The 13,303-nt window shown below is 37.3% G+C and overlaps 1 protein-coding gene across 8 annotated transcripts in view; it reads right to left on the reverse strand.

The window, feature by feature from the left end:
- The window catches only part of VTI1A (vesicle transport through interaction with t-SNAREs 1A), a 360,190-nt gene that overhangs the window by 129,380 nt on the left and 217,507 nt on the right, over nt 1-13,303 (reverse strand). For 6 of the 8 annotated variants that reach the window (XM_073354362.2, XM_073354361.2, XM_078853877.1 and 3 more), the window contains one exon: nt 8,893-8,954. In XM_073354362.2, the coding sequence (XP_073210463.1) occupies nt 8,893-8,954 (62 nt within the window). Of the gene's footprint in view, nt 1-8,881; nt 8,955-13,303 lie in introns of all 8 variants that reach the window. The other 2 variants (XM_073354365.1, XM_073354364.1) reach the window with 1 other exon arrangement.

Genomic DNA, 13,303 nt, shown 5'->3' on the forward strand with positions numbered 1-13,303 from the left:
TGAGTCCCCTTCTGGAGCCAGCACCCCATACCTCCTCCTAGCTCTTAAATGCTAGGTAATAAGGGCAAGACTCTGATCTCACACCAACTTTGCATCAGTGTGAAGATTACACTGTTTCTAGTGGAGTCGGTCCTTTAAACCAGTGTGTGATCAGAACCAGAGTCTAATTCTGGCTTAACTCTGCTTCTACTGAAGTCAATATAAAACTTCCAATGACTTCAGTGGGAACAGATTAAGAGGAATGCTCCGCATGTTTGGATATCACACCCATAATGTCTAAAACAGCTCCTTCAAATGATGGAACTCAACAATGTCCATACGGTTGTCTTCTGCCTACTAAACAGCATCCCTATCCCCTTCCACTTGTTTCCAAAATAAGCAGAACAGTCTGCAATGTAGACAAATGGCTTCATAAGAAAAACAGTTGTAATTCTTGACCATATATTTTCCTCCCTTTCTTTCCATCTTTTTTTTTTTTAAGAGAGAAGATAGGTAAGGGGTTTTTGTTTGTTTTTTAATGAGAGCAGAAGAGCTCTGTGTAAGCTCGGAAGCTTTTCTCTCTCACCAACAGAAGTCGGTCCAATAAAAGATACTCCCTCACCCACTTTGTCTCTCTAATATCGTAGGACCGACGTGGCTGCAACAACACGGCATACCTTTTTTTAAAGATTTAAAATATCTAACAGATTTCACCTTTCAAATTTTGGTCCATTTCCTATTTTCTGTCTCACTCCCCTCTTCATACTAAGGTTTCAAACAATGGAAATTCAAAATTCTTACTCATTGTGTTTCAACTTAAGCAAATTCCTGAGCTCAGATATACAAATGCATAACACCAACAAATTAAATAGTTTGCAAAGTTCGCAGCAGTCTGTGCATTAAACTGTAGTTTGGCAACATCTGAGCTCCTAAAAGTTGCATATTAGGACAACTCTGGATTTCTTCTGCATCTATGCTCCAAAAATCCCACAAATAAGGCTGACAATGAAAAGTGGAGGTTACAATTAAGCTTTGTGCACCAAATATTTATATCCTTCAGACTCAGAGAAGTGCAAAAAAAAACCAGCCAAACAAAAAAACATATTTTCTGAGCACCAGTTATTTCACACTCATGGTAGAACACATGAGCCTCTTTAGAAGCAGTCACAGAGATGATATCTATCTACATACGATTTTGCTCATCTTTCAACTAACTTGAAGACCAAAGCGTAAGCTGTGATAAGGCAGGATTTCATGCAGCTGTGATTATCTCAGCAGGACTTTGTGTTTATAAACAAACGTCTTAAATACACTGCCTGGTATACAATAAGTATAACCGTAGGTACATGTTGTTCTGTGGCAGTATCCGTTGTGTTAAAACAACATGTTCCTCAATTCAGTGCTGGCCTTAACCGGTACAACATTGCTGACTCCAGAAGAGTTGTGTCCAATTACAACAATTTCCACTTCCAGCTTATGCTAGTGGTTTTCCTACTTCGCCCTCACAGCATAAACAATCTGATGAACATTTAAAATATTCTCATTTATTGCTTCACAACACCACCACATCTGAGAGAACTCAGCTGAACAGAAACTAAGCGTGCCCACCGCGAGAGAGCGCTGCACCAATTTGCTGGCATGAGCTGTGATGTTACACTTATGGCACATGATGCTTATTTTGGCTATGGCATGTCGTTGCTGACTGTGAAATGCCTTTTGCTTCACTCCCATAACAAAATATTATAAACTTTACTGTCTTCTTTTAAGCTCTGATCTCTTAGTGATAGTTAGCATATCTCAAACACAGTGCAACTAGAGGAATCAAATGCTATTTAACCTATTTAACTATTCTTGGTATATGTAGTCTAGAATGATCTAGTAGTATCCATTAAGACCCTGCTCTTTATCCAAAGCACATTTATGTTTTTTGACAATGCCATTTCCAGCTGTTCAGATGGACAAAGTTCATGGGAGTGGGTGGGAGCGCTGTGGGAGAACAGGAATGGACCAAGTGAGATAGTAATTCCAGGGGGTATAAAAGGAGGAATGGAGAAGAGGGAACAAAGGCCATTGCCCATAAAATAGAAAAGGGGGAACTATCCTACGAAGGTTGTTGAGAGTATTGTCCATGATGGGCTCAGGGGGGTCAATTGGACACAGGGAAAAAGTCTTGCAAAATAAACTGAAAAATAAAACAGAAGTCCAGCATGTGATCTCCACACTTCTGCCTGAATAAGTGAGTGACAGGCCTAAGACGTGGCATAAACATAACGAGATTTCAGCGGTGGAGATGCATAGCTTTTTCTATCCTGTGTATTGAAAATATTAAAATGAAAAGATCAATTACCTTTCTCTTTAAGATCTTGTTTGCCTCATTTCAACCTCAGATTAAATTTTTATCCCTGCATTACTAACCTCTAAAAATTGGGGTTTTGCAAAGGACACTCTGGCACACACTGACCCTCAGGGCATGGCTTGCACTGCTGAAATTGTCATATATGGCCTGATTCTGAGGGGTGCTGAGCATTTCCTGCATACTACAGACAATCTTCAGTGCCTACTGCTATCAAAGGGCATGAAATTTGCACAGCACCATGCAAGAAAAGCACCCTGACTTCCAAGATGGGCTCAGAGGAAGTGTTTATTGTGCTAAGTAAAAGCAGAATATGATTTTCAAAGAGCTTTTCATCATTTCCACACATGCAGAATACTGTCTGTAGGAAGTGTGGCAAGACCTGAAAACTGGCTGTTAACTGCTCATTAATTACAAGAAATGCATCTTGAAAAATATATAAGAGAACATTTCATATCTGAAATAAGAACACGAAACCCAGTGAAAAGTACACTGATTTTTTAAAATTCTTTCTTTTTAGTACTGCTGATACACGTCTCTATCCTTAGGATAACTTTACCCCTTTATTTGACAAGTCTCAAAAGTTTACATGTTTTCTGGTTGGAATTCGTAATAATGAAGTATGTTTACCCTTAGGAATTATGCTGACATTACATTTAAGATTTCCAGATGTTTCCCTATCACTTCAACAAAGGAATAAGACTGCCTGTTAAAATGGGGAAAAATGACTAGAATGACCAGTAGCAATTAGTTCTCAGATTTGTTCTGGCATAACATGGGGCAATAATATGTTCATTATTCAAGGACTATCTTGTGATAAGTTGTGCCACATAGTTTTTCAGTTTTATTTGTATAAGACGGCATATTTCATGATCACAAAGGAGTAATTTAATATTACAATACAAACATTTACATTAGTGTAACATTTAAATTACAAATGTTGAAATTCAGGAAATGAAAAAAAAAGTAATGTTCTCACAGTAACATTAAAAGCCCATGTTACACATCCTGTGTATTTTATGACATACATTTAATATAAACACTATAGGCTAGGTTGTCACTTTGCAGCAAGCCATGAGTATGGGGCAGTGCATAGCTGCCCAAGGAAAGGACCAAGTGTTAAAACTCTTTCCCTAGCTCCCACTTTCACTTCAAGTTAAGGGGAATGCTCAGATGCGTACAGTTAAGCATGTGCTTAAGTGCTGTGCTGAATCAAAGCATAAATCACTGGAGTAAACAGAGGTGAGTCTAGATACATGACTGGAAGCAGACTTTTGCACAAGAATGTACCATTTCAAATCATTTTTCAGAGTAGAACAGCACCTTGAAGTGGGATTTTTTTTTTCTGCACTAGAAAACTGATGAAACAGATTCTACTCAAACTTCAAAAACAAAATTGCCACTGCAAAGCATGCAAAATTTCTGCTGGAAAGGAAAACTTCTCCAAAAGCATAAAAATGAGGGTTATAAAGACAGACGTAATATTACATTAAACTATCACAGTGCATTTGAGATCATAAAAGCTTCCATCAGAATTACTGCAGAATCAAATCACACAGGCGTTACACTGACAGTGAGAAAGGCTCTTGCTCTAAAGAAAGTTTGATTGTGAAAGACTTTTGGGATGGAAACAAGGAAAGGTGGGTAAACGAGGAACTACTTACACAGTTGTTTCTATTTGAATGGTCTCTCTTGCTATTTGTGAGAGTGGTGATGTGGGCTAGGCAGCCAAGGAAGACCATAATTAATTTTTCGAGTCTCAAAGAGCAAAAGAGTAAGCAAAAGAGCCTGGTGGATCCATTGCTCCCCAGTTAGGGTGACCAGACAGCAAGTGTGAAAAATCGGGACACTAGGTCGGGGGGGGAATAAGAGCCTATACAACAAAAAGACCCCAAAACCGGGACTGTCCCTATAAAATCAGGACATCTGGTCACCCTATCTCTAGTCATTCAGCCCAATCATTCTGTAGAGGGGGCACACATGTCAGACGGGGGAGGCAACTTCCTTAAAGCTGGATTCATCTCATAAATAAAGACTAGGCCTCTTTGCAACAATTGAAATATCTGAAAACTGCCAGGAACAAAAGCAATTTGTATAAACAGCACATTTTATTCACAAACTGAGGTGCAGATTCTCAAGGGGGTTTCCAGGGCACTTATTAAATATAATGAAATTTTGAAACGTTGAAAAATAAGACTAAAAAACTTTGGAGTTCCAAGGGTAGACAAAAGTTTGGCTATTGGAGATCTGGGCAGTTATAGCCAGATATTGCTGGGAACAATCTTAAAGAAGAAATGCAACCACCTTTACTACTGGGATGGAATACTTCTTATTCATGGTTTTACTAGTGGTGGCAATTCATACAGATGTTGGAAATTCTGATAATTTATCACCTGAGACTTGTATACTTCTTGACTCATTTCCATCAGCTGGAGCTAATGACTGTATCCTGTTTAAAATTATATTTTAAAAAAGGTTCGTTTATGTGGGCAGATACGTTCATGAGTTTTCCAGCGCATCTCATATAACAACTCAGAAGATGAAACTCTGAATTATTAGAAGGTAGAGTCATAGGGTCAGAAATCATGATGTTCTGCAAGGGAAAACAATGTGTCATTTTGGAGGGTACTAGATACTTTTCTTAATAATGATGATGTCAAAAAAGTTCTTGGATTCTACATCTCCTGAAATAAATGAACTTAGAGGAAGAGTTGGTGCCAAGAGTATCTGCTGTTGAGACATTCACACCTGGAATATTTATTTGGTTAATGTTTGATTACGTTTGTTTCCCATTAGGCTGTGTGTGGGCTTGGAGACTCTCCCAAGAGGTTATCCTAAATCTTTGTTAAAGCTTTTCATGGCTATTGAGCTTGATCATGGACAAAAGAAAGGCAGGGAAATTATGTTTATGAAAATGAAGGGCTCTCAGAATGTGTGGTGGGATTTATACCTTCCCCTCAATCTGTCCAACAAACTATGACCTGCTAAGATCATGGAAGGGGTGGAGGCGGAAGGATGGATGATTCAGATGGGGCCTTGTTATATGATTTGGAAAAGTTGCATTATCTTATGTAAGAATCTGTTAGTTGGAAACTATAACTGGAATTTTGCTGGCCTAATGTTATGTATTGAACATTTTAGATTTATCATTGTATTAAATTTTGGGTGGTGCCGAGAGCTATGGATAAGTGACAACCAAAATGAATAATTAAATAGTCCCATAGTCATTTTGATTGATCTTTGCAAATTCCTATCAGTTTGCTGATATCTTCCTAATAATGAACTGTCCTGAATACAATATGCCATTTTAGATGCAGTCTCAGTCTATGTTCTTTTCAGGATATTGAAAATACCTGTATATTTGGAAATGAAAATGGATTACATTCTAGTTTAAATGAAGAGACAGTTTTTAAATGTTTATCCTAGATCTCTCTTCCCACATGCAGGTATTCGTGCCAAATTAGCAGTAGGTAATGAATTCTGATTCATATGAGGCAGCCATTTCCTGTAGTGGTTAGAGCAGCAAACTGGGATAAGGTTTTCGATTCCTATTCTGCCACTTGATTCACTGTGTGAGCTATGAAAAGTCACTTAACCTATGTCCATTTCAGTCCTCCGCTGTAAAATAGGGATAATGTTTACTCGCCTTTAATGAAAGGTTTCTATATAGCTGAAAAGTATTTACCATCAGTCTGGAGCATATTCTGCATTCAGGTTCATAAGTCTCCCTAAATATGTAATTCCTTACTATATTTGACCATGCTCACAAAAGAGAATGGTTGGCCTTTCCCAGCTATGAACAGTTACACTCAATACATCACATTTGTAACCACTAAGGCAGGCATACAACTTCAAAGAGTAACAGCGGATTCATACACGATAGCAGCAACTACAGTGTTCAACTTAACAAGATCTTTTCTATATGATAATTGTGAAATATGGCCATCCATCACTGCTCTTTATTGGTTCCAGAAATTCAACGAATGTCTGTGTGGTACTTAGTGGAGTAAGCAGTATTAGGACCCAACTGCCAAGCTATGGCAATTATTTTCCTACACCTGCACCTGACGTTGTTCTTTGCTGACTTCCTGTTTCTATCTCTTGCGATTGCTCCTCAATGCCTAAACAACATTTAGAAGCTGCCGAGGCTGGGATACTGCTAGACAGTTTTGTCAGTATAGTCATAAAACATTATATCACTCCTGGATACTACCTGTTTGCTAATAACGTCCTGAGGAAATTTTAAGAGCGTCTCCCACTGTATCAATTGCCTCCACAATGGCAAATCTTTATGCTCATCTGTATGAATTGCACAGATATACCCGATTTGCTTGGCCTAAACCTTAACCTTTTAACCAGATGGGTGATTCAGTTAGGCTTTTTTTTTCTTTTAAACAAAGAAAGAGAAAATCCACTGCCCTTCTGACATACGAAAAACATGTCTTTTTAGTGTTTGACTACATAATCCATTTGTCAGAAAACAGAGCCTCGAGTATATTTCACAAAGGTCATATTTTTCATTTGGTTTATGGAACACTTATAAACTAGGACTCTAAACTGTGATTCCCAAACACAAAACAAAGTCAAAGGTTACAGCATATGTTTTTGTTCCAGCATCTTTAAATTACTTGCAAATGTATTCAAACACAATGTGAGCAGATACTTTATTTTATTGAAAATAATAGACTACAGAGTCCTGTAAAAAACCAGGCTGAGGTACATCAAGCATAAACATGGAAAAAATACATTGGTTTAGAAACCCATAAATCCTTATTTGAATCTGCCAACCTGAAAGCCAAGTAAAGCCTGAAAAAACTATTTTTCCTAAATGTTATGTCTGATTAAGCCATACTATTAAATGACAGCTGAACTTTAACATTAATATGATATTATTTAAATAACTGCATGATTTTTTTTTACACTAAAAATGATGAATGATTTTTGGACAGCTCAATTGACATAAAGCAAGAAGCCCCTTTAATGAGATTTGACAAAATGGAGACATATGCAGAATATTCGTTACAGCTCATGTCGCAGGGCCCTTCCTGGGGAGGCTATGGGTTTTTTTTTTTTTAATATTGTCTACAAGCACTGAAGCATCTCTTTCAATTGCCACTTTGTTTCTCCATGGATTTTGAATTTAGGTTGTGTCATTTACATATTAGTCTTAATCACAGAATTTTGTATGTTATGGTTCAGAGTTGGAAATATGAGAAGTCTGTGAAATGGAGGCACGAAGTGCAGTTATCTTAACCTTTGTCAGCTGGGTATAGAAGGAACTAAGAAAGCTATTTTCTGAAGGAGACTTATGAAGAGATAAAGCTTGCACTGAAGAACAACTTATAAATTCCCTTTGCCAATATTTTCCGAGGCTCGCGATAAATCGCTGACTTCGCTAAAATTTAGGATTTTAATTTTTTTTAAAGCAAATTGGCTTAAACAAATACACACTACAAAAGGCTTGCATGTTGTGAAGAGCAACTTAGGAAGGGCCAACTCATACCAATTTTTTGCAGAATATTTTATAAATAACCTATTTCTTAAAAGTATCAGTCCTAGCATGTCCAATGCCACCTATAATTCGGGTGACTATTCTTTATGGAGCCAACTATAAGTCAAGAAATACAGACAGCACAATGCTACAAGTGTACAGCTTTGCTGAATAGATAACTCTATGTCCAGGGATTCCAATGGCTAAAACAAGCTTTCTGGTAAAGGTATTGATTTAAATTCAAGGTGGTTGGAAATCACTGAATATCTTTCTCATCCTCCCTAAAATCCCAGATAGATTTTTAGGATGTTGCCATTTTTTTTCTTCACACTTCACTTTAAATCCCAGGGCTACATTTCCATAATATTACACCACACAAGAGAAGCATGCTCAAAACACAATGTTTTTAAAAGTGTCTCTCTCTAGTATGTTCAAATTAGAATTAATTATTTTAAATTATGCTCTGAGTATAAGTTGTATTATAAATATAAAAAAATCAAATTTAAACTAACAGGTTAAAACACCTGACTGCATATCCAGAAATAATGGGTGCTGTATCTCCATTAAACAGCCTATTTTTAGAATAGGATGAAAACCGACAAATGGTTCAGGAAAGGGGCCACACCTCTGATGCAATTGTACTTATGCCTGTTTGGCGCTCTGTCCCCCTCTGGTGACACCTAGCCCAGCTACAGATTGATGAGTCTGCTACAGCGTTGGCTAAGGGCCGTCTAGCTTTTAGCTCATGCAGTAGAAGCTTAAATGCTAAGCTTCAGCGGTCCCAGGTTCAATCCCGCCTGCCAACAACCAGGGTCTGTCGGTGTTACACAATGGAAAACTATTTTACAGCCAACCTAAATTTTTTTCATAGTTTGCGCAAAACTCCTATGGTAAAAACGTCCCTCTCATCTGATTTTTCCTCAGTGAATGCTTGTGCCAACATCAATATTTAGTTTCAAGAGATTCTACTGGATTGTGAGGAAAAAACCATGCAAGTTAGCCAAATGCTGAGATATAATTAAAAATAATAAAGCCGATAGAGACAGAGGTATCCCTACCTTGTCCTTACCTTCGCAACATTCCGGTTAGGATCCTGGAGCTCTTTCCCAAGTTTGCATCTGTTTCTCTAAGCTGCGGAAAAGAGGGTTATATTAAAAAACCCACATGCCCTCCATTAAGTACAAACAGCAGAGTTCTATTGTACATTGGTTTAATCTTCCTCAATTTTAGCTCGCATTCAATTCTAGTAAAGCTCTGAAATTTAAGTGTAGATTTTTTTTCCTTACATAAAGATGGAATCTGTGAAAGATTCAACAGTGGATGTAACAAAAAGGAAAGGCTCTATGAATAAAGATCTGAGGAATAAAAGGCATTACAGATTAGCATCTATATTTTCCATTGTGTCTCTGTGTGTGTGTGTGTCCTATGAATGTTACTGGGAGTTAAATGAGGGTACCAAGGGATGAGGAGATACCCAAAGGGTTAGCTATTCTTGTTTTTTTCACATACTGTTCCTTCAGTTGTTTTCATAGATGCTCCAGACAAAGCAATCTGAAGCAAAAACAATATCACAGAACAATGTCATATGATTGATACAGTGGAAAATATATCCTTAAAATATTTCCATAGTGCTTCTACAGCAAAGTTTTACCTATTTTAAATATGAAAGTAGGAACTAATCTTACAGTTTATAGCAACTTTAATTGAAACAGATCCCAAAACAATTTACAGATTGTGCAAACTACTATATATAGGTGTATATGAGATTAAATATATTTAATTATAATTATATTATAACAACTTTGCCCACCCCTTTGGTCAAAAAAAGGTAGTGGTTTAACAGTGCTCAGCAACACTACATATCCAAATGAACTTAATTAACTTTCTTGTTACAGAGCTCTAGTAAACACGGCATTTTAGGCAAATGCTGGATTTAAAAGCAGTTTTCAGTTCAAGAAAAGGGAGGCTATAGAGTGATTCTCACTATCTCTCTGACCTAATAAATATTTAAGTATTTTTACCAGTCTGTGCTCAGAGAGGGGATTCAGAGCTAGTTCTTCCACATTGCAGCTAAGTGTCCCAAGCATTGGTCTACTGGATATAAGAAGTGGGGCACTACCTTGGGGGCCTTCTCCTCCTTGGTTTTGTGAACAGTGCCTAGGTCCCCTTGGGAATCTAGCACCAGGTTTCCTTTGGTTTTTTAAGAAAGTGGTTAAAAATGCCTAAAATCAAAACAAACCTTTCGTTTTGGGTTGAACAAAACATCATTGGTGATGGGTTGAACAAAACATCAAGTAGGACCCAAAACGGTTTTTGCTTTTCGCAATTTTCTATTCACCGAAAATGCCAAAAAATGTAGGTTTCAGGATGACCCGAAACTAGTTTTTTTTTTTTCTTCAATTTTTGGAACTGCCAGTGAATCAAAAACTCAGCTATTTACACAGCTCTACTGTCTTCTTCACAGACAGACAAATTTGCTGGTTAATCCTGGTTATTTTACCATTGTAAAAAGCACATATCTTAAATTTCAGTATCGGACATCAGATGTGAAGAAACCTCCTCAGTCATCGAGTCCTGTCTCCTAATTTAGCTTTTCTGCACTCACAGCAAAGTCAGGAATAAAGCTCAGCAAAACCTAACAACTCTAGCAAGCCCTTCTTTGAAATGCATTGTAAACTACAACCATTTTCTCTGAAGGGGAATGAGAATAAAAACACTATAGATACACACATGCACAGACACACAGTGAAACTGAAATCTAAAGGGAAGGTGAAAGGAAAACCAGAAAATGTTAGGGTTGTTTTTTTTTTCCCAAGTTGATGACAGAGGACTGTTCTACAACCTGCTTAAGCAGGTGCAAAAATAGAACTGAGGGACTGTTGGTGGGGAATCTTTATACCCTCACTTCTAGATGACTTAAGTCTTTATATCAGAAGCTTGCACCTCCCATAGGCTGCTTGGAATGCCTCCACGGCTCATGTGGCAGAGTGAGAGTTAACCACAAGAGAGGGGATTTGTCTGGAGAGTTCATGAAGGAGACAGGTATATATTTATTTTCTAAATTTTACCTCACTTCATCCAACATTTACTACTTCATTATAAATTCAGATTTAATGGGTTGCCTGATGATTCAGCAGGTAGGGCAATCAATGCCTTACTGCAATCAGAGACTTCGATTTGGGAGACCGAACATATTCTGCGTTATAAATCCATAAAAAGTAAAAGGGCAACTGTAAGCGGGAATCTCCAGATAATGAAGAATTTTCGCCATCATAAGTTACATACAACAGTACCTAGTACCTGAATACCTAGTACATAAAGTGCATTAAGAACAGCTTCCATTTTCTGATCTTGCAAATATTTACTATCATGTTTAATGCTAACCACTGTGAGTAGTTGCATTCACCACACTTAGTAGTAAATGTCTGCCAGATAGGGCCTTTAGTGATGAATGTCTTTTATAATATTTTACAGAATTATTTTGTGGTTATATTATTTAATTAAATGCTACTAAAGAAGAACAAAGTAGAAGGATAGGAATAATTGACACTCCCATCCCCCAGTTTGGATGAAAAGCCTGAAGTTTGTCCCAATGCTTTGTAACCAAGAACCATGAGGTGATAGGTTGTGTGCTTTGTTCTGGGAAGGCCATGTCATGGGTGCTTTATGATGCATAAGGTAAAGTCTAGCTGATTCAACTTCTGGAAAACCAGATTAAACCAGTATGACACATGCAACAGAAAAACATACCTGCTGCAATTTTTTAAAAGCTCATTACAAAACCAAGTTTTTATCTATGCCAGAGGTGAACTGTAAGCAAACGCCTTCCTGTTGCTCTTTTATTACGTGTAATGATAGGCTCAAACACAGTGGGTCAGAGGGGGAAGGTAATATGTTGTTTTCCTTCCTTTCTTTTGTGATAAAAAGAAGTTTTCGGCTTTTTACCTTTAAATATGAGTTCCTAACTTCTCTCTTTTTGCTGGAGGAGTTTGTCAAACCTGAAAGGTAAAATTACTGCGCAGGGTAGCGATTCTTAGATTGCCACTATCCAGGTTTGACAAAGTTCTCAAGCAAAAGTCAGGACCTGGTATTCCTAAGGTAAAAACAAGCAGAAGAAAAGTTAGACCAAATAGGCAAACAGCCTAAGGGAGCAATAAAAACACAACCTCTTCTATTCTGCTCTGGCAAAAAACCCAACATACAGATTTTCAAATCATAAATACACTTATTCTAAAACAAAATATTTCCAAGATAGCTCTTCCTCCATTTTCCTGCTAATACATGAGCTCAGCGATGAGTGCAACAACCGATGACAAAAAAACCCAGCTATGTCAAGCCAGAGAATTCTGTTTTAGCCGATTGCAATGTCATTAGCTGTTGATGTACAAACCTAAAACCTCAAGCATGGCTGGCAAGTGAAGATAAAAATGGACATTCAAATAATAGGTCTTGGTCATATATTGAATAATCTGTTACAGATTTGGGATACACTGGGAAAAAAAAACCTATGTTAACTTTTTCTGTGAAATTGGGAAGGATGATCCTGTGGTTAAGGTTTGACAGACTTCCTGTGTGACCTTTGGCAAAATTGGTATACAGTACTTTCCTTTGGAAGGTGCTTTGAAATCAGGAAATGAAAATTTATACAAGTGCAAAAGTTTTTAAAAATTGTTTATTTTAAATAATAAGAGAAAGCAGGGAGAAGGAAATAAACAAGGTGTTGGGACTGATGGAATTGAGTGGTACGGTGGGAATTAGAAAATCTTGTCAGTTTTACTGATAATTTTGTATTAATCCCTGAAACCCATTTTTCTTCAGAACCCTGTTCACTCTTGGTAAATTAAGTGACTCCTGCAATGTGGTTTCCACCATTTCCTTGGGAGTCTAGTAAATCTCTTTGTGGGATATGCTTCCTGATATGCAACCTACATCTCAAATAAATTGGTTAGTCTCTTAAAAGTACTCCTTTTCTTTTTGCGAATACAGACTAACACGGCTGTTACTCTGAAACCTACATCTTTAATTTCTTAGATCATTCCAAATATTTTTAGTTATGTCCCATATCAGTCTTAAATTAATGCATTCCTTGCCATCTAAGGAGTTTGCATTTTTCAAACAGAGGGAAACTATTATAATATCTTTAATGTTTAGCCAAGCTATATATCTCTATCCATACATCTAACTCATTTAAACTTTACTCTTAGTAAATTCAACCAATTAGTCAATATTTTCTCAATAATGAGGGGCTAAGAACTGAATGCAACATTCCAGTCTGGTGCAGTCATACCTGAGTTCTACAGAAATAGTTTATCTCCCTACTCTGTAACATGATGCCTCTGTATGTGCAGTGCAAAGGTATTGGCCACTGAGGGACAATGGTCTCCATCTTTGGTCTTTTAACAACAATTTAGAAAATGGGATACATAGAGATGTGAGCTAAGATCACAACCTTCAAGTGGACTTCATGCCACAGACATATG

This window comes from Lepidochelys kempii, chromosome 7, assembly GCF_965140285.1.
Source record: "Lepidochelys kempii isolate rLepKem1 chromosome 7, rLepKem1.hap1, whole genome shotgun sequence".
NCBI classification, from domain to species: domain Eukaryota; kingdom Metazoa; phylum Chordata; order Testudines; family Cheloniidae; genus Lepidochelys; species Lepidochelys kempii.